Source organism: Scomber scombrus, chromosome 19 (assembly GCF_963691925.1).
Source record: "Scomber scombrus chromosome 19, fScoSco1.1, whole genome shotgun sequence".
NCBI lineage: Eukaryota > Metazoa > Chordata > Actinopteri > Scombriformes > Scombridae > Scomber > Scomber scombrus.
The window spans coordinates 12,789,491-12,812,631 of NC_084988.1; the positions used below are offsets into that span (position 1 = coordinate 12,789,491).

The 23,141-nt window shown below is 38.7% G+C and overlaps 1 protein-coding gene across 2 annotated transcripts; it reads right to left on the minus strand.

Moving 5' to 3' along the window:
* Positions 1–3,839: 3,839 nt before the first annotated feature.
* On the minus strand, positions 3,840–14,287 carry htr1d (5-hydroxytryptamine (serotonin) receptor 1D, G protein-coupled). Of its 2 annotated transcripts, XM_062440396.1 has the most exons (2): positions 14,216–14,287; positions 3,840–4,889 (listed from the first exon to the last, which is right to left on the minus strand). In XM_062440396.1, exons 1-2 carry the CDS (start codon positions 14,285–14,287, stop codon positions 3,840–3,842), a joined length of 1,122 nt encoding a protein of 373 aa, XP_062296380.1. The 2 variants fall into 2 exon arrangements, with proteins under 2 accessions (XP_062296380.1, XP_062296379.1); XM_062440395.1 differs by lacking the exon at positions 14,216–14,287 and having other exon boundaries at positions 3,840–4,997.
* Between the last annotated feature and the right edge of the window lie 8,854 nt (positions 14,288–23,141).

Below are 23,141 nucleotides of genomic sequence, written 5' to 3' on the forward strand. Positions count from 1 at the left end.
ATACCAATTAATTAAGACAAATTTATACACCTCAGTGATTCCCAGCAGAATAAATCAATAGCTGGTGGGCTAACTGTGGTATCTACAATGCTGAATCCTGCATAATTAGGTTTTATTTGACTAACCCTGTTAAATGTGACCCACCTATAAATTCAGATAGAACATTCATTTTGTTACCCCGCAAGGATAAGATGGCCTCTTTTACCTGAGTTTTGTATATTCGCAGAGTAATTAATTTGACACTGTGTAAGTTACATTAGCCATTAGCTTCTTTGACAATTGATAATTTATTCAAAGCTGTAGCTGGTATGCTAAAAGGAAAAGTATGAATGCATTTTGTCCTCCTTTTTACCTCTGTCCTAGTTAGCCAAAAGTAGTCTGAACAAGTGAGTGACGGCTCCAACCGAACTTCATTTGCTTTTATGATTGGAACTAAAAAATAACATTAAAATGACATTTATTGCACATTAATATTTACCTGATATGGAGATAAACAATTCTCCAATTTTAACATACATGATGATATGAGTCATATTCTGCAGTTTTTCAATCGCAGCACTCTTTGGAAAAGTAAACAACTAAAATGCACATTAATAATACATTTATTGTAAATGGCTAAGTTGGTCTTCACTTCTTCATGTGGACTGAAAGCACCCCAGCAGGATTGCTCTGACTATCCCAAAGACTGTCCACTCCACTGGGCAATCCAGCCAGTCATTATTCAGACCGGTAAGTGACAGAGAGAGAGAGAGAGAGAGAGAGAGAGAGAGAGAGAGAGAGAGAGAGAGAGAGAGAGAGAGAGAGAGAGAGAGAGAGAGAGAGAGGGAGAGAGGGAGAGCATGGCAGGTTATGGTATCACTGATATTCATATACAGCAGGCACTCTGAAAGACAGCCATGAAGAATTGATGGAAGAAACACATGGAGGTCCATTAGGTCAATCTGTGTTCTCGCTGCAGAAGTGGTGATGGTTGGGTCTGGTCTGATGTGCATCTGTGGAAAGAGTCACTTGCACAGACATGTTGGTACAATGAGCCAACACTGTGCATCTCTGAATGCCCTACAATCAACACATATATCCAATACACTTTTTTGTTAGGTTCTTTGTGGTGACTTCATAATTCCCATATCCTGCTGAGTTTCAAGGTCATTGGTCCGTGAGTTGCCTGCAAGCAGTTCTTTGAACTGAAGCCCAGAGCAGATTAAAGGCAGCTGGCACTCGTGTGAGGGTTATCCAACTCCTGTTTGGTTATTTGACTCCTGTTTCGTCTATTTTGCAAATTAAAGCCTCAACTGTGATGTTTAATGTGGCCTGTCTTGATGAAACTCAAGCCTCTAGATTAGAGATTTGTTTTGATAAATCCACAGATTAATGGCTAAATCCCAACAAATCCTCCACACTAAATAACAAAATACGTTGTTGATCCATGTCTGCATCTGATCTGGAGCCCTTATCAGCAGCAAGCCCATGCTTAAGGTTTGGTTTAGACACACAAATAACTTGTAGGGTTAGGGGAGAGATTATGATTAAGTTTAAAGGACCTTCGTTGTCATAGTTACAATAATAACAACTTGCTTAGAGTCATGGTTAAAAGAAACGTTAACCGTCTCCCATGTTTAAGTCGGACCTTTTGTTGACCCTGACCTCCTCTTTCTGGGGACTTTATCTCTATGGCATAACTTCACACTGTTTCCACCTTTTCTCTCCACGGACAAATCCTAATTCTTATGGCAGCTACAAGGCTGTCTCGCTTGAATGTAAACTTATGTCATTTTGTGGCATTTGCTGAAACGACTGATGCTCTCTTTTTTCTTGCGGGGCCGTCTCCCAAATCCACTCGTAATAAATACAAGCAATTCAGGTCACACGTGTCCCGCTCAGCACCGATGAGGAGTCTTATTGTTACTTTCTCTGTCAAGCAAAGCGTGTGTATGCTATACTTTCTTTTCTCATTCTTGGTCTTTTTCTATATAATCATAAAAATTATCCAGTTTATTTATTAAATCTACTATGTCTACTATATTTATCGATTCATCCATTGTTTCTTCTCATCAGATTTTAATTCAATGCTTTGATGGAATTTGCCCATTACACACACACGTGCGCTCACACACTTTCAAAACTTAATATCTTCAATGAAATATGGTCCATATGACCTATGATTATAAACCTAAGATTATATATGTGGCTGTGACCTTTTCTGACTGATTCTCATCTTGTCTGACATCGATTGAAGAAATCACTTTGGGAAATTCTTTTTCCCAAGCTGTTTATGCCTGATAGGATGTTTAGTAAAACGACTCACGTTCAAGCGCTGTATTAGAGCTGCGGCATCCAAGAAAGTGGCTAAGAATGTCACAAAAGAAAATAAATTATTTCAGTGTGTTTAGGACACATTTTTTATGATAGGTGAAACTCAAAAATTAAATGAAAACAGTGTAAATTTGAGTCTCAGTGTTTCATTTTTCAGCATTTACAATAATAATTGTTCAATGAAAACAGGCTCTCATAACTAGAGAGGTAGAGAAGTTATTGTAAACTGGCTGATAATACAAATTTATCCCACAGAAATTTTAGGACCTACTCGCCTGTTGGTCACTATTACATCTTTATCAAACCAAGTTAGATTGTAAGAGCACATTTTCAGTTTAATTATTCCTGCACTACATATATTTTAATTGTCAGAGTAAATATCAATTTATACTTTTTAACTTAAATGTTGCAAGTTCTACCCTCATTTGCTTTCTTTAAATACATAGTTGTCAGGAATAGGCATATCAAGAGAGGAATAAAATGTCAGACAGTAGTTTAAGATTTTACATGTTATGAAGACTATTGAAATTGGTAACATCCTCTTTGTCATGTCATAATGTCAGAGAATGTGTTTTCCGCAAATACATACTAACCCTAAAACAAATGAATAGATAAAGCCATCAAATTGAATTATTCTCAATTTGCTCTCACTGTCCAGGACTTTTTTTCTTGAGCATATAATGTCATGATTTTTTGGCAGGATTCATTTGTTGCTATGGCACGGATGTTACTTATTATTCAGAGGCAAAGTGGGAAAAGCTGTTTCCATTTCAGTCTCTGTAATGACGAGACGAGCCTCGCTGGGGAATAGCTTATATAAATGTCAAACACTTGACAATCCTCCCCACCCCAAACAAGCATATATTACAATAAAGTAACTACCTTTATACACTCTCAAACAGACACCCACACACACACACACACACACACACACACACGTACACACACACACACACACACACAAACACACACACACACACACACACACCACTTTCAAGTATAATTGCATATATGGAGACAGTTTCACTGAACCTCTAGAGTTTGTAGTCTTTCTAAGTACTTTACTGTACCACAGAAACAAATGGGAGCAGCAGCAGCATACAGTATGACACAGAGATTAAGACAACATACATTTCATGGCTTTTCGTTTTCACTGGATTAAATCCAGTCACTCTGAGTTTGCTTTTTTCATACAGTTTGTTTTAAATCTTTGCTTTTGTCCAAAAAATATGTCCCTGTGACATAGCATAGCAGAGTTTAATCATTCTTGGGGATAAGGATTTTCTCTTTATTTAGCATGCGTGCATAAGTTTATATGATGGATATACTTTAGGTATCTAATGAGCTATGGCACAGAGCTGTTCAATGTAAAAAAAAATGTTCAAAAGCACATTACGTGTTCATAAGATGGGACATTTAAGTATACAGTATATTTTTTCATCATAGTTTTCCATTATCTAATTTTTTGTATTTTTCAAATCCTGTTTTCCTGCAGAGGTCTGTTTTTATAATCCACTGTGAGGATTTCAGGAGAACCGTCTGAATTTGATGAGTTTTTGGAAAGCCTGCTTGAACTCATCATTGAATGCAGTGTAGATTACGGGATTGATGAGGGAGTTCAGGTATCCCAGCCAGGTAAAGATATCAAAAAGCACTGGATCAAACCAGCACTCTTTACATATAGCCAAGACGAGCGTGCCGATGAAAAACGGGAGCCAACAAATAATGAATGCGCCCAGGATGATGCCCAGTGTCTTGGTCGCTTTCCTTTCCCGTGCTGAACACAGACGTTTCCTTTCCAGCATGCTGTCTGCCAGCTTCACTTTCACACTGTTCATGAACAGAGGTGATCCGCCCCCTCCTCCTCCACCTCCTGCATTCCCTGTGCCAGAGTGTAGGTGTGCTTCCTGGTTAGAGGCAGAATTAAGAGAACAGAGAGACGAGCCTGCAGAGGTCTGGATGAGCTGTGCTGTGGTGAAACGTTTCCCAGAGGATGGTGTCTTAAAGATACGGGAGCGAGCGGCAACATAGATCCGTCCATAGAGGATGATGAGAAGCACTGTGGGAACATAGAAGGCGCCGAAGGTCGAGTATAGGGTATAAGAGATCTGATCTGTATTCACCATGCACTCCGTCAGCTCCTCGTGGGCTTTGGCCTGCCTCCAGAAAAGTGGAGGTATGGAAATCGATATCGAGATCACCCACACCACCCCAACCATGATTGCCGCCCGCCGCATGGTGCGGCGTTTGGAGTACTCCAGCGCGTCTGTGATGGCCCAGTAGCGGTCTAATGCAATGACACACAGGTGTAAGATGGAGGCCGTGCAGAAAGTGATGTCAGAGGACAGCCAGATGTCACACACAATCTGGCCAAGTGACCACGTCTTGCTTACAGTGTACACTATGCTAATGGGCATGACTAAAATAGACACCAACAGATCTGTGACGGCAAGTGAGCCAATCAGGAAGTTGGCGGGTGTGTGGAGTTTCCTGGTCAGAAAGATTGTGGCTATGACAAAGGCATTTGACAGCACAGTAGCGAGGGTGACAATAGCCAGCAGTGCAGACAGGGAGATCTGGAGGCCCAGCAGCGTGGCCTCACTCCAGGGTGGAGTTGTGGTGGTATTAGGAATCTCTGTGAAGTTGCTGGTGAAGTAGTCCAGCGAGCTGTTATCCAGTTCCATCTTGCTTCTGCTTCTTGTGACCCACTTTTGTACAAGATTTAGACCAACCTCATCACCCCTATCTAAAATTGTACACGGATCAGTTCATGCATGGCACCAAGGAAGGCTGCACTGCGGTGTGGCACTGTTGGTGTTGGCTGTAGAAAAGGTTGTATTTTATCCCACTTTTAGTAGCTGAGACAATATTTCCCTTCATATCCCATCCGTTGTATTGCAAACATCTAATGTCATCATTTCAGTTTCACAACTGATGGTCCTGAAATTGAAGCCAACTAATTTGTCCATTTAATTTCTCTAATATTGATTTGCCTCACTGGTGTAGCTGCAGGAGAGACAAATCCTAATTTGGCACTTCTTCCCTCTCTTCTCAATGCTCTTATCTCATCTCCGACCAGCAGCCAGCCAGCAACAACACCAGACCAGGACTTCCTATCTATCAAATGCTCTAATGGGCTCCTCCTTTTCAATAAAGCTAAGCGCGGAGATGCATATAGAGAGATGATGACAACAGATAGACAGGTTCACTTGTTGTCACTCTGTTATCTATTCTGAAGTGTGTGTGAAGCCTTCTAAATCTAGTTTTTGGCAGTTTTATAATACTGAAATGATCAGCAAAGAATTCAGGTTCCTACTGTTCAATGCTTGTGTATTTGTTTTTCCTCTTCACAGAGTTGTCTGTCAGGTAAACATTCAGCTGTAATGTCCAAACATGTAGATAACGTCAAGGTTTTTTCCATGCAGTTTATCTGCATCATGTTCATCCTGGTTGAGAAAAATAGAAAGAAAAATGAGTTATACTCAACTCTATCATATACATATACACACACACACGAACAAGGACATATCAGACTGTGGCCATTTTTTGGGGACATTACATTGACTTACATTAATTTCCTCGAGAATAATTGGGAAACCATATCTTAACACCTAAAATCAGGTGAAACTCTGATACATAATTCTGCTAATTACTTTAGGGGCAGTAAATGCACATGACCAACCTATAAACTCAACCTCGACCTGTACAGTAAATGGGGCATTATTACTTGAAACATAGACTTAACCTTCTGCCACAACATTTATTGATAGACAGACAATGAAATCTCCTGCTGAGGTAAATATAAACACCTCAGTAAAGTCATCAGAACCAGCTTGCCTTGCTTACAAGAAACTAATCACAACAGCTATATGTGCTATAGAGAGATATCTTGTGTAAATCCCCAGCATAAAAGAAAAAATAATTAATAATATTCTTTCAGATCATTTGGTAAATTGGTAGAGATATACATTTTTGCCATAACAACTCTTTATACTCCTGAAGTATCTGCAGGCAGATACTTCAAAATAGTTTGATAAAAATGTACAATTTGAGTTTGTCCTGAGTCGCAAATCTGTTTTAGATGTTGATCGCAATGAAACCAGTTTCTTTAACACCCCTATTTCAAGTCAAGCATACTGCAGCCATCTCATAAAGGCAAAAATGCTACAAAAGCACTTGCAATTGTACAATAAGTTCTCCCACTTCTTTTATTCTCATCTATCACAGAACCAGCAAGTTTCAAATACAATGAGAAAGAGATAGAAACCACACATGTGGTACAATGTCCCAGTGGGTATGAGGAGGTTTCAATACCATGTGATCATGGTCTAGGTTTAAACTAAATGTATCAATGAAAAAGGACTTCAAATGACTATAATAATCAGAAGAGAAAGCATCCCTTCCATGCAGCTTCTTACATGTGTTTAATTCATACTTGAATGCGGCAAGATGGACTACTTATATTTCAGAAGAAATATTGAAAAATATTAAGTAACACATTTAGTGGTTTCCTGATTTCATTAAAAGGTCATCACTGCTGTTTGCATTTGTGATCACAAACAGTTTATTTCTAATAACTTTTTTTATATCTTTCAAAAGTCCAGGTGTGTACACAGAATGGATTTGTACAATTAAAATAGGAATAGATAAAGGAGAGAACAAGGTTTGGTTATTAGAACAGGGTTCTTAGAGTTGTTAATTATTTCCATCAGGATATTTTGTGTTTTCACACATCAATAAGCTATGAAGTGCTGAAATATTATGGAACAAAGCTGCTGAAAAACATGCAGCAGTGTTTGCCACGGTAATGTGTGTAATGTATGCTTTTTCACTCTTAACATATCCTTCTGCTGGCAGATCTCGGGTGTGAAGACTGATTTCCAAGTGCAAGTTTGTTCATGATACAAGACTGCAAATCACCTCCATTAACTGAAGTGTTGATTGGTAGTTAGACTCTTGTGGGGGGTTATTGCTCTTGAGCTGTAACAATAATTACACATTAAATTGTAGATAACAGCAACTGCAGAAACAGCATTGTCTGTTGAGCACATTCATTTACAGACACAGGTGAGCATTTGTGTAAACTACTTGGAGCCTTGTGTGTTCTTTATATGCAGTGAGTGCGCTCAGTGGTAATGATTATAGAGAATCACTGGGGGAAAACATATGTGTGCTCCAATGATAAATGACTTTCATTCACTAGTTTAAATTACTTCTCAGTATAATAAGATATACTGTAGGGGATTTGTTTATAAATATGTAGGTTAATACTAAAGTCAGCTTGCCAATATGATCACAATGACTGTTTAGTTGTGTTTGGACTCTAATCCCTAGTGTCTAAGTCTGCTCTTTCTGCTTTTGCCTAACAGCAAAACAAATTCATAATAGTAATGTGATAAGAACCCCTACCCCCTCTTTATTTACACCATAACCAATTTCTCAGGGTCCATAAAAATATATTTCAGATCAACATCACAGGTTTGATTGTGACAACAAAAAAAAGTTATGCAAAAGTTATTACATGACAGCACAGCAGAGCCTTCTTAGTCTTATAAACAGTTTTTACATTAAAAAAGACCCGCGAATGACTGTGTGTGTATATATATTGGAACACAGGTCTGCTGTATAGCTCAGACTCAGTAGCTACAGACTACTGCAGTTTTGAGACAAATTGGCACCTTAAATGCAGCTGACATGCTTTTAACTATCTAATAAAAAATAGACTCACAGGTCAGTCTCTAAACTATTTGCTCATTGAGACTGAGGACAATCTTTCAGCTTTCATTGTTTAAACTGATTGGAAACAATAATAGTTGTGGAACCTTGCAGAAACAAAGCCTTTATGGCAGCCCTTCATATTGGGGCCATGACTACCAAGGAGTATGGGGGTTGAGCACAAGGGGGATAAGGGGCATAGGTTTGATAGCTTATGTTCTTGCTGCTGTTCAAGCAACTAATGTGCATTTAGAAATCCCCAGACTTCGGTACAGATCTCTGATTGTCTGTTATCACAAGACTAAATAAAAAATAACAGACCATAATATTCCAAACACCAGATGTGGAAACCCTTCATTTAAATCTGTTTTGCCTCTGCTTGTTCCTGCTTAAAACCTGCATCATGACATTCAGCTGAGAGGGTAGTGGGCGACTGGCTGCCCTCCATCAAAGACCCGCACATACTGCGTAACAGCAAAGAAAAGGGCAGAGAGTACAGATCTTACCTGACCAGCCAATCACGTGCTTGGCATCCACACAGTGTCACAAACACACAAACCCTGGACTATCTGAACCCTGCTGATCTGCACTGTAGCATTTCTGAATAGTAATAATATTTAAAAACTGGAATAGCTCTTTATTGTTGTAGTGTTATCTATACACTGTCATACAATATGTGCTGTCTGCACTGTATGTGAGTACCCATTGCTTTATCAATGTGGCGCAGACCTATACTGCCCTGTAAATGTGTCCAACAACCAGGTCAAACACCTTGACTACAATCTAAAAGCAAAAGAGGTTTGTAATCAAGAATCAAGACTTATATGTGTGATTTTTATTCAAGCCTTAAATGTTGAAACAACGGAGCAATGAAGAGTAATTATATTACTATGCAATGTCTTTTACACAGCAGCATTATTCTAAAGTTACATCATAAGCTACTAGTCGTAAGGTGCATTGTATTGCTCATAAATTCAACTTTAATTTGTGACCACACTACTGTTTTATAGAATTGTTCTAGTTATGAATATTTTCTGTCTCAAATGCACTGTAGATGCAAGTGCAGATAGTATTACTAGTGATGTGTGAATAAGCGTTACACAACATGACCACCTTACAGTCACACTCCAGTGCATCAGTGGAGACAAGATGGATAATCACACTGAGTGCCTGGTAATAATGCTCAGTCTGAGTAGGGTAATATTAAATGCACCCAGTGGTGAACAAAATAAGATGATTGTTGTGGACAGAATCATATTATTCATTAATTCATCCCTGTTCCAAGCTGCTACATTGTAACAAGGTTCTGGTACATATAATGCCGCACTTGCACCTACAGTTGCACGCTTGATAAATGGCTCAAAAGCTTATCTGTTTACACATCAAACAAGTCGAGGAAAGTGCTTATCTCCTAAGGGTCTGGTTTACAGTACAATGAGATAATGAGGTTCTTAATGAATGGAGGGGAGGAAAAGATTTTTCAATCAAGAACAGGCCTTACCTAAATTGGGCTGTATACTGTTTGTGTAAAATATATTAGCTCCTACATCTGGCTTTGAAATTGAAGATCTGATACAACAAAGCATATCTCAACCCAGTAAGGGGAAAGGCACATTCAGCTCCTGTGAAATCAGGGAAAGAGTGAAGTGTGGCACATGGAGGAGCAATTTTTAAGTGTTTTCTGAGGTGGGTCTGCTGGCAAGCAGAACTGGAGCCCTATACACTATCACAACTGGCCCCATTGCATTACACCCCATTCATTACAAATTCAATTCTTCCCTCCCAGACTTGGGCCAAGCAGATGCTGCAGTGTGTGCAGCATTGGCACGTGGCCAGTGATCCCAGTATGGACAAATCTCAGGACAAATCCCAGTTGGCTGCCGTGTTGGTGGGCCAGTGGACTGTCATAAAATCCATAAAGTTTTTACCGGCCCATCCGGTGCATTCGGGCCCTGGGCCATACACAGCAGATTTGTGCAGGGCTGAATTTCTTTCCAAGGACACCTCTGGTCTGGATGAAACAGTAATTCCCTCTGAACCCAGTAGGCCTGCAAACACTGTATGGCCCCACTGGAGATAGGCTAATTGATTTAGCTCAAATGAGGTAGAGCCATCGCTGCCTCCTCTGTCAGCTGATGTCTGGTGTTTACTCAAGCGTGCTCCAAATGGTAGGTGAGCAAGAATGTACTGTGTGTGGGTGTGGAGGAGTTTACATCAATGGAGGAAGAGGTTAGGGATTGATGGTGAGGTAAATGGATGGATGTTGAGATGAAGTAGGAGTGCAGAAGATCTGATAAAATGAGTGCAGCTTTATAGAGAGCCATGTTGAACTGTTTTGTAATCAGTTCAGCTTCAAACAAAGAGTGCCCAACAATAAGTATTGTTTAACTGGTGAAAGCAGGTGAAAAGATGAGCTGTCTCTTTAAGCATGCACTTTGGCTCACTTTCATTTCTAGGTCTATATTTATATGCTGGGGCTGTCCTGGAATATCTTTGCATGATTTATAGTTTTTTTAAAACAACTTATACTAGTTACTAGTTATACTTTATAGAGCACATCAGTTCAGCGTCTGTCTGAAAAGGGCTGTTTTTATCCCCTTTCTCTTTAAGGCCCCCTTCTTCTGAAATCTGAAATATCGGAGAGGACAACACTAACAACCTGTGGAAAACCTTCAGCAAGAAAGGCCACGTCATTATGAGCAGGAAGTATAGGTAACATTGCAATTATAGCTTTCAGAGCAGGTTGAAGCCCTGGCTTTTGATTTGCAGGCAGAATTTTTGCATACATTTACTACATTTACTTAACTTTTGGACCTTCAACCATGTGTAACATCCAACATCATAATAAATAACACAAATATACAAAGAGCATGATAAAAAAAAGAAGCAAAAAGCATTTCTCCTCTAACAGTCCAGGATAAGTATTGGTATGCAGTACAGGATGCTGTTGTTTGATTTATCAACAGAAATACAATTTTACAATATGGTTTGCTTAGCCATTCAAATACTGAATTATAAATAGCTAGGCTACATTGTGTGTGAGGGAGAATGAACATTTAAATTATAGATTAGTGTGAATGTTTTAACCATCAACACAACTTGAGAGCTTGTCTGTCAAAATACAGTTTAAAGGTTAAAGTGCACACATTCAAAACAGATATGAGGGGATACTGCCAATGCCGGTAAAGATAAGATTCCCCAATTGCAGTATGGGAAATGCAGGATAATGGAAACTCATTTCATGAATGGCTGGCATATGTGAATTGCTTATAGAGACACCAGCATTCAATAAATACAAATATTTCCGAAGGGCTTCAGGGTTTATCATATCACCGCTGTTTGCAGGTGCCTGGGAGCATGGAGAGTAGGTGTTTTTCTCAGGCTGTGTGGGTTTACACGTGAACATGCACAAATACAATCACACATACATGCACCATCTGCACCACCCTCCAACCATCCACCCACACACAGGAGCAAATGCAAGCATGGAAAAACAGAACACCAAACAATTCACCCTCACAGGACCAAACACTGGAGGACACTGAAGGGCCTTCACAGTTTTGTGTTAATTTATGGTGACTGATTCCTGCATTATATGCAATTACAGTGATCAGGACTCGTTTTAGAGGCTGGGAGGGATAATCTCTGTTCCTCTGTAAGCGGATAGAAAAGGGAGCAGATTGCTGAAAACTGGACAATTTTGTCTCTTAGCAGTAAGCTTCCCATTTTTCTGGTAATCAGAAGCACCAATTCTGTTATAGTTTTAACAGGTTACATAGATGTCAACACTTACTGAACGCCAACATGATTATCATGTTAAAACCATGTTAATATACCTTCTAACATCTCTTTCCTGTATCACTTTCTGCTTAAAATAAACTCCATCAACACAATCAAAGCCTCCTACTACAGAGACAACCTTCCCACTGATGTTTTTACACCACTCCACAGAAATATACTCCCTACTTTGTGTACATGACCCTCAGAAAGTAGAATATGTCCAGTACAAATCTAGGACACCTGAGAGGCCCTTCATTGGGAGTGGGCCTGAGATGAGCTGATGCAGGGATTATCTGTCACAGACAGCTGTGTGCACATACGCATGTGTTAGGGTGAGAGGAGAGACAGACAGAGAAAAGTAGACAGGATAAATGGGGATCTGGTTTAAATCTGGTGTGATCATAGAGCTTGCAATGAGAAGATTTACTATGTGTCAGCAAAACATACAATGAATAAATATTTAGGTTGTCCCTACAGAAAGTTGTGGTGATCCTGCGCAGGAGCACATACAGGAGCTAATACAAAATCAACTAATTGTGCTATTTTTGCCTCAGTATAATACGATTTCTGCCATTTTCCACATTAAGTAATCCTATTTTCAACTCAAACCTCAACTTGAATAAACCAAATCCCTTGCAATTACATTAATGCCTGAAAACGTTCTCTTTATGTCAGTTTCACAGACTGGCTGTTTATCGCTCAACCAAGCCCTTTCTCAGCAAACCATTTCTACTGAATAAGCACTCTACTCTCCAGCTATCTGTACAGACTACTTCTCATTTACAGAGTAAAACTAAATTGTGTTTGTAATCCTCCAGGAATTAATTACTAGAAAAATTGTTAGTGAAGTCACACAAACTCAGTATTTTAGCCAGTTCTTTTTGGATATCCACTAGAAAAGAGACAGTCATATAAAGTTGTTGCTCTCCTGCCAACCAAGCATTTTCTTATGAAGACACCAAGTGAAGATTTGTGAGAACATTCAGTCCTCGGGGATCTGTGATGTAAAGTGGAGACAGACTAGAACTAGACATCCTGTCTGGTTGTCACGATGTCAAGCCCGTCTCCAACAGTATACTGCTAATAATTTGAATAATATTCCAAAAAAAAAAACTCTGAGCCTGTTCCGACTACAGTTAAAGCCATTTACACTACACACAAAGAAGTTTGTGTACTTAACACAACTGCACAGTAACCATAAACAATCTACAAGTACGAACATGTTAATCTGCAACACCTCAATTGTATCAGAAGCAAGAAATTTGGCCAGAGGACCTCTTTCAGGACCTTCTCCCTCAGTTTATGTTTTCGCTCAATGTCAGACAAAAACAAACTGATGAGTGAACATTCTCACGTGGCTTTTAGTGATGCAGTTTGGTTTGCTTAAAAAAACATTTTTTGTGTGTGAAAAGAAACCGAACCAATGGGAAAACGCAACAAGTTTACTTCCAACTCATCCATTTGATCCACTCATCCAACCAGAGCAAACAAATGACAGTATAGGCTTAAAAACAATCTCAATAATATAAGTCCAAAAGTCCCATTTGATGTGATAAATTACCTGGGGCAGCAAATGTGCTTTGAACAGCTACTCTGTCAGAAATACAACAGAAAAAGATGAGAAAACTTAATAAATTAAATAGTTCATCATTCCCGTGGATGCAGTGCAAGAAACTGACTTACTGCTGACATAGACAGGCAAAAACTGGGCCTTATATGATTGAAATTGTAAGGATTATAACTTTGACGATGACAAATACAGGCTCTGTCCTACATTAGAATTTGCCTTGATCAAATGGTTCGAGTATTTACATGTAATAGCCCTTTCTTACAGATTAACATGTTCAGTTAGAGGGTCTATTGAACAAGCATTCAACCCACATTTAACCCTGTAAATGAGGCTGTTGTCACTGGTCATTACCTATTACAGACTGAAGTGTGAATTGTAGTTTCATGCGCATCAGTAGAATAACACAGATTTACATATAATTTTGTTACATAAAATAAGCATGCCCACTCATACAGTCTGTCCGTCTCTCTTGCCGTTTTATGGTCTGGTGCATCAATTAACTATATTTTGTCAAAATCTTATCAATCAAAAGACAAAAGAGCAAACAAGTGCTGGATGTAGTGCTCAGGACAGTAAGAAGGATGTAGTTTGGTTAAGAACAACAATATCAATACATGTAAAACTGATGTGTGTGGGTGAAGAGGCTCAGTAGTTTAAATTTCAACATGTGATGACAAACAAGAGGGCTTTAATAGTTATCTTCCATGTTCAAATGTGTGTATGAGTCATAAAAGAGATGGGGAAGTGATTCATCCAGAGGTTGGAAAACAATGATCCATCCAGGGGACAACAGCAGATGTTTGACAGGAGCACTGAAGAAAGAACATGAAAACCTACAAGAGGTTTAGTATGCATATTGACAACTAACTGATAATGCAAAGAACGTGAAGAAGAAGAAAGAAAGTACATGACTAAAAATAACAATGTACAGACTGTTTTACATAGCAGCTAAGGACATACAGTATGGAATATACAAGACGGGGAATAAAAATGAATAAATCAAGGCAACAGAAGATATATATAGGGGAGGGAACACAGTAAGCAGCAACCACAGCTGAATACAAACACAGTTCAGGACTGTCAGCGGCTGTTTGACACCCTGGAGTTAGTATTAGCATCTACTGCAGCACGTCACTGGAGCAAGTGCATGGCATTAAAAGAGTTAAAAATTCAAATTGTTATATAATCTACTTTTTTTCTGCTTTGTGTATCCCAATAAAATACTGTTGTATGTCAGTATTGACATATAATTACATATGTATTGCATTCACTAAGATACTTAATATGTAATCTTTTATTATCAGGATTATCTTGAAAATGAAACATTGTCAAAAGAAGAAGATCAGGTAGAACAGATCAGGATGTCAGCTGAATCATTTTAGAAAGTAAAGCATATTAAGTTGTTAATCTAGACACATTGGATACATGCAGCTGCAGAATGCACACTGTGTACTTATAGCAATATGGCTAAATAGGCCAGTTGATAACGGTAACGTCATTATACAAAGTCGCGGGATGGCATTCAGTCAACTTTCATTTTGTAACTGTTGTCAAACCATTAAGGGACATCTTTAAGGGATGTTCAAACAATAGCCATGCAGTGTCTTAGTGTTTTCTGGCATGTGTTTATTAGTCTGTATTGTTTGGCTTGACAATCGATGGGCAGGCCCCCTTTAATAAAAAACCTCAATAGCTTCCTCAAGCTTGCCTGGGATTTTAGTTATATAGTCTACTTTCCTGATCCTCAGATTTCAGACTTTATATTCAGCCATAGTCGGGCTGGCCATTGGGAACACTGGGAGAAATCCAGTTGCTTTTTGGGCCACGTGAGCAGCGCATTATAAAAAAACAAGAGCAAGAGAGACGTGTCGTCGGCCCACTTTGATTATGCACCAGCCCACATACTCCCCCATAGAGGATGTGGGCTATTAGTGGCGGTATGGTCTTAGTATAAGAAGTCCAAGACCATATTTTCATGCTGATTGTATGCAGTCTCAGTTGTGTTTGCAGCATGGGGCTTTAAGCAGAGAAATAGAAGGATGTTATCAATATGGCAGTGAAACGAAATATTAAGCATAAGATTCATATAGCTGATGGATTGCATGTTCAGTGAAATTGGACCTCGAATTGAGCCCAACAGCACTGTGCGTGTTATAAGGATGAAGGATGATGAGTTGCCAGAGAGAGATTGTTTGTCCAGGTACAAATGATCCAGAGTAGTGCCTTTCTTAGCAGAGACAGTGATACTCCTCAATGCCTGAGGCATTCAATTAAAATTGAAGTATAGTTAAAGTATTAAGATGAAACAATCAGCTAGCATTTACTGACATTAGAAGATCTTAAGTGACTTTAAAAAGTGTTTTTCTATGTGCTATGTGAAGAAATGGATAAGAAGTACTCTTGTTTTTTCATATAAAATGTACAGTTTAGAGATAGTTATTATGTATAAACAGATCAATGACTATTTTTTTAACAAGTAAAGAGATGACCTAAAGATTTATGATAAACTAAGACGACTGTTTAGACCGACACATTTGTTTTATGTTCTTTTCTGTTTTTATTTTGTTTATTAAATGTTGTGCTCTTCATAACTGCACTGATACCATATTCCTTGTATATTTCTTATCTTTATTAGGATTTTAATCTAATGCCATGTAAAACACTTTCAATTGTGTCTGTGTTTGAAAGGTGCTAAACAAATCATTTTAATATTCCCTTCTTCCTTAGGTGAACACACATGTTTAAAACAATTCATGATGCAGTATTTTCCAAAACAAGCAGCCTCAACAATAAGTGGGAGGAGGATCAGTTGATTTCTTTAAAATATGAAACTGTGACAATTCTAGCTTCGTGAAAAATGCAATGTTTATTGAAACTAGTTTATGATATCGTTGATAAGGGGTGGTAGAGAATTGTCTGGCAAGCACTATACAGACAGCTGTAACTTTCATGGAGATAGTGGTGTATTGATTTTATTGTCAATTAAGCCTTGCAGAGCGTCAAATAAATTGTGCTCAAGCCCATTTGTAAGTAAAAAGAACAGCAGCTCTGACATTTTGAATTGGAAGAAATGTTAAACAAAATTAGAATCTGGTTTCTGGCAGACAGAGGGAGCTGTCAATTAACATACTGAGCTACTTGACGGGCGGATTAATATTCAGAGTTTTGTCGGCTGTCTAACTTTGGGAAAAATATTGGAGTTTTTGACCTATGCACAATAAATGAGACCGATTTCTAAAATCTTCCATCACACTATATTTACATTTTGTCATTTGTGAAACACTTTTATCCAAAGCAACTTACAAATGAGGCTAGAAAATCAAATCAGAAGTTTGTTCACTTTTTTAATTGAAGAAATGATTGGAAATAGACAAGTGTTTAAGCTTAATACTAAATATCAATTATCAGCATCTGGTTTTAAAATGTGACCCTGCCAGCCAAGTCTTTAAATGTTTCAATATAAAATACTTTCAATATTTGGATAATAATTAAGTTACTGTAACTTCTGATCTGCCTGCTACAGCAGATAATATATCATGTCTCAAGCAGCAACACAAATTCAAGGGGGTTTACAGTAACAACACTTTAAAAACCCTTTATCATTCTCTAAAGGTTGAGGTATTTTCCACCCCTCCAACGTTTCTCTCCACAGGCTTTCAGTCAACAAATTACAGACTCTTGGCTAATACGAGACAGCTACCTTCTTCAACTGGCTTCAAGTAATGGAAAAAGGCATCTTGCAACAAGTAGTCAATCTTGAAACATTGACCACTAATGGCCTGAAAAGCAGAGCTACTGCTGTGAGAGTGGGGAGTACAGGCTTGTATGGATTGTGACATGACCCCTACTGTCATTTTCATGGTAAGTGACAAATTGTCATGATCTATAATTATGACTTTCATCTGAAGGGCTCAATCTTAGGATTCAGCTATATGTAGAGGGATACAGCAATGAAAGAAAATTTGACTTTGAGATAAGGAGAAGGAGGGGAGTGAAGTTAGGAAAGAAAGGGGAAAAGACCAGAAAGAAACACAATTGGGGAATAGGAAGGAGACAACAAACTGGAATCAACTGGAATACAAACAAAGCAGGATTAACACAGAGACAGTGCAGCATGGTGGATTTTACCCTCTGCTGAAACAATGGTTTAGAAAATGTTGATGAACTGAGAGAGCAAAGACATTTGTGAGAAGAACTGTTGTCTCACACTGAGTCCAATCCCTTGTGAATAATCCTGGATATAAATCCAATGGGATTTCATACTGATACGGTCTCTCTCTCTCTCTCTCTCTCTCTCTCTCTCTCTCTCTCTCTCTCTCTCTCTCTCTCTCTCTCTCTCTCTCTCTCTCTCTCACTCTCACTCTCTCTCTCTCTCACTCTCACTCTCTCTTTTCCCCCCAAGTTTTAATTAGAGGATAAACCCCCTGGTGACGCAGCATCTAATTTTCAAGGGTGTCCTCAGGCACATAATATGGAAGTTAACAAACATTTAACCAAAAGAAATAAATACATACATAACTAATATAATTATAATAAATTAAACAATCCATCACAAAACATCAATTATCAATCATCAATTTTCTGGATTGCTTTACTTCAAGTGTAAAAAAAAAAGTCAGCAGCATTTAGAATAACAAGAGGGTCAGATGAAAGATGTAAGGCATAACATGAAACGGAGACTTGGATGGCTAACTGTGCATAGGTAGCTTTTGTGTTCACATTTACCTGCATCTAAAATGCATTTCTCTATATCAATCCAGTATATCAAATAAACTTCCAAAATGAACACTTAAAAACTTGTTTTTGGTATTTCCTCAATTGAAATGACAGAACACTTTTTGTAACTGCCCTTTAGAACAACACATAGACGTGTTTTATGATCTGCTGCCATTATCAGCAAATGTTATGTTCATATCAACAAATGTCATGTGCAGACCCAAACCAACAATGGATCATTCCTAATTAGTTTTGTGTGTGTCCAAAGCCTGATGTATTCTGAGCTTTTCAGTTTTCGGAGAGTAGTCATGTGTAAGGCAGACATTACTGTGCATGAGTGGGAATGTGGTTTTGTTCACAGAGCATCACTAGCTTGTTGCACTGCATATTACAATCTCTTGACTTTGTACTACATTGTAAATGTCAAAGAACTTCAGTACAAAGAGGTTGTGATACGTAATAAGCCAGCAAAGCGTTGTAAAGGTAACCTTACTCAGAACTACTCTCCAAAGACTGAAAACATGATCGCTGTGTTTCATCTTTCTAGACTGTTCTAGACTGTAATCTTTGTGGCAACGGTGTGGCTCGTTAACACGTTTTTAATTATTTTTGGACAATAACAGAGGTCTGCATCACAGAGGCTTGAGTATACACACAAGAATAAGTACATAATACACAAGTATATACACATAATACTTGGAAGTAGAATCAGTTTAATCGTTTTGGCTCTGTACATGAAATTTGTTGACATATCCTCTAATTTCAAACAACCTTCATTGTCATGGTTACTATAATAACCATGCAGTCAATATCAGGGGACGATCGTGTTCATGGTTACAAATGGTCAGTAAAATGATAATGATATATAACGATGGGGTCTAATTACCAAAGACTCCTCGCATATCCCTTTGACTTTTTCCTAATGAATCTGTACTTCCACAGGTTCATTATAGTTTCATTGTGGATCCTGTTAGGCCCTGGTGCTTGGTTCATGACTCATTGTTGTTTGCTTGATGCTGTGATCACGACTGGTTCCTGTTCTGGATGCTTTCAGGTATATCAGCCACTGATGATTGGTGTTGTATAATGATTATTTCTTCCATTTGGTCTTCCAGTACTGTTTAATTTCATCCTTTGATGCTTCAGTTTGCTAACCTCTTTGCATGTTTACTTCATCCTGGCTTCATTGGATTGCAAGTATTGCTGCACTGAGACCTGTTGTCACACTGTCTCATAGCTTCTCAGTGAGTTTAGGACGTCTAGTTTGGCTGTCAGTAGTTAGCTCTCTCTCTCTCATGTCAGCAGTTGGGCCAATTAATGAGCATGTTGTCAGTGTTCATCTCATCTTCCTCATGGCACTCCCACTGTCTCCTGGTTATTAGTCTATAGTATTGACATTTCCTTGGTACTGAGACAATCACCACATGATAACAGTTTCCTCTGATACTTCAAAGAGTTGTGACAAAGATATGTACACAAGCAGGGTGTTATACAGCTGAATGGTAAACTCTCCTTCACAGACGCTGCCTCACCATCTGCTCAGCTGTGATGCTACCCAGCCAACTCATGTGCTGCAGACTACTGTAAACAGTGCAGTCAGTCTGCAGGACAAACAAAGTCATGATGACACTGTTTTAAATTACCTCAGATGTTTTAGTGTCTTTGCTATGTTATGTGTATAATACATGTTGAAGCAGACCTTTTGGAGATACAAGGTTTACACCAAGAAGAGACAAATGCTAAAATTGTGGAATGACGCTATAACTCAACCACATACATCGCCTTCTTGTTCTCAGTTATAACTCAGTGTAATTCAGTTAGCTCTGGATCTTGACTCAAACAAGCAAACATACACTACATAACAAAGCGAGTGTTATTCGTTTCGATGACACAACCTTTGAATTACAAAGAATATGTGAGGGATGGTGTTTCTTCTACACTGACAAACATCCACAAAAGTCCACTTTTTGCCAAGTAACTATCCAGCCTTCCATTCAACCTGCCTTCTCCTAATAAGGGAAAATCAAGTCACCGTATATTGATGTCACCTAAACGGCATCACTTACCCGAGTCAAACTATGGTCGCTAGATGGCCTAAACGTAACCATAGGTTGGTTTTTGCCACCCTGAATTTTAGACCTATAGCTACTGTGTTTCTTGTGAGGACAGGCTGTTTAATAGAGCTAACAATAGCTCCATGAGTTGGTTGAAAATGCTAAAAGACAGGCAAAAAGGCAGCATTCTCACTGGTTAATGAACCATGTAGAAGACATGGAAATAAAGAATTGCTTGGTTTTTGTTTGTTTGTTTTTGCTAGTATTCTAAAGAAGTATTTCACAACTAATGTAAAATGCCGACCACTTCTGTGTGATGATTGTATTCTTATTCTAACGTGTACAGGCAAGAGCTGTATGGTTCACCATCACTTCCAACAACATTTATGTGTTTGCCTAAAAGGTATGTTGGCAGCGTTTCCCATCTGTAGGCCCTATTTGGGTGGCCAACCCAGGCAGAATAAGACCGGCCCAGGTAGATAAAATCAGTCTGAATTGCCTGATGCCGTAACTGAGTGGAAACTAGAGGTGTCTCTGTGCACCACCACCTTGATAGCATCTACCAATAGCCTGCAGGTGAGGCATTTAGGAAACGTCTGTAAATTTTGAGGTGTACAGGGAACAGCGGTAAATTCTGGCGTGTACTGATAGCCTGCTTATGAGGCATTTATGGGACATCTGTGAATTGTAGCTTCAGAGAATCACCTGGATTACACGCTCCCCCTCTTAACTGCATGAGTCTCTGCATGCACATCGGTGACATGTTGGTCAGCCTACACCATAAGTAAATTCTCAACCTGTAGGAAACACTGTGTTTGTATCTTTTATAAAAAGAAATGTAGTTGCTCACTATTTTTTAACAAGCACTATAAAAGCCTTTGCATAGGATTATTAGCTTTTTTGTATTATTGGATTAGTGGATTATATATTTTTTGTATCTAACAAATGGGTTCATGGCAGTTTATGTAATATTACATAGGGAAGCTGAATGTATGTTTGTAGGTTTACCACATGTCATGGTAGAAATGTACATTAATTTACATTACATTAATTCCAACAAAACTGTACGATCATATTGTTTAACAGTTGTAAACTACATGATATGTAGTCTGCCTCTTTTGCTTGCTTACGACTTAAACTGCAGGGCAGAGACTGGACGTTTCACCATCACCACAAACCACATTCATGTGTTTGTCTAACAGATCTGCCAAGAAATAAATGCACTGAACCTGAGAGAAGTTGTCGAGTGGACTCTTTGGTCTGCTGAGAATTGAGCCAGGAAAGACGGTTACACTTACACATTGCGTTTGTATTCTTGGTTTCGGAAAGGCTATATTAAAAAAAGACACCACCCTCTCCACACAACAGTATACTGTACTGATACAGTTGCTAAGTTATGATTGGACAACTTATTTGTCAGTGTAATTTTTGAGGTCGGTTTAAAAGTGATGACTTTGTTTAGATTTTGCTTATACTGCAGTCACTCTTCACTCTTAAACCCCTGACTATCAACATCATTTTACTTGCCCTTTGCTGATCACAGTCATTTGCAGCCTATATGCACTCATCATAACAGGAGAGGCTGAATTTCATTGAGCTCAATATTCTGTAGGTGGGGGAAAAAAACAATATTACTACAAGCAAGTGAGAGCAATGGTCATTATTTTACCCCTATATCCTCTACATATAAAAAGATGTTATTAGGGAGAACTGGTCTTCTATGCATACATGGGGATTTCCTGACACCATCTGGGATTAATTGCCTGTTCCTACATTAATTATTAAACCAGAATGTTATACTCTGCTTAATGAGCAACAAATGAGTCTTCTTTGTGAATTAGTCTCTCGTGACCAGGATGTATGGAGAAAGAATCATTGTATAAGAAAATAACATATTCAGCAATATCATAATCCATTATTCATTGTTTCCACTTTTTTTTTTAAATTCAGTGTCAATATTAAGTAGGGAGGGCATTATATAATGAGTGTTTCTGTCATTTTAATGGGTTCTCAATTCAATTCTCAGTCTTCAGTCACACCCTGATAGTTGAGGTGCATGTGTGTGCGTGCATCTCTTGAGTGTGAGAGGATGAAGAGAGAAAAGAGTATCAGTTTGAGAGAGAGAGAGGAAAATCCCACCCCCCATGTGTGTGCGAGCATGTGTGTGTGTGCATGCGTGTGTACGTGCGTGCGTGCGTGCGTGCATGTGCGTACGTACGAGTGAGTGAGTCTCCCAGCGAAATGGAGGGACATTGTGTGCTGAAAAATACTTTTCATCAGAGCCCTGTGCTGTGATTCTCTTTCATTTTGCTGAGTATCTCTCACATCAATAAGCTACTTAAAGCAAAAATGCAACACTGTCCATGCAAAGAGGGCCTGCAGGTAGGTATCTAAAAAACACCACCAAGGACAGATCTATTTTTTCCTATCTTCCTAGGACTGAGGTGGCTCTTAATGCTACCACCAGCTGCTAATGGCAAGAGATGCATCTTTTGATATCATTCAAATATTTTAATTTGCACCTTTCTTTCAAGTGAGGATCAGTCTGAAAGGAGCTAAAAGAGGATATCATGACGTTTGCAAGTTTAGTCCACTCCCAGCTACTTATTAAAATTAGATTCATTTTCATACTTCCTCATTCAGCATAATATCAAATGGATTTCTCATACAAACCATAACAGTCTTATATGAACTGTTACCATTACCAGCATATAACTGCTCTCTTCTGCCCTGCATTTGATTATTGAGTGTAGGAGCACATGCCATAACTGTGCGGTGTGTGAGGTAAACACCTTTAATATAATGTCAGCATCACAGCCAGCTGACCAGTGCGGTTTATAATACATGCCACCTTTAATAGGAATTCAAGTTAATCACATCATAAACTGCTCACCTACCATGAGCAACCCCGCAACATTTAATTCAGATATCTAAACAGCTATAACAAGTGAGGCACTGGGTCGGGGTGTGGGGGCGTCCCTGTTTCCTCTACA

Coding starts and splice junctions, on each gene's coding strand:
- htr1d (XM_062440395.1), bottom strand. CDS start 4,997: ATGGAACTGGATAACAGCTCGCTGGACTACTTCACCAGCAACTTCACA.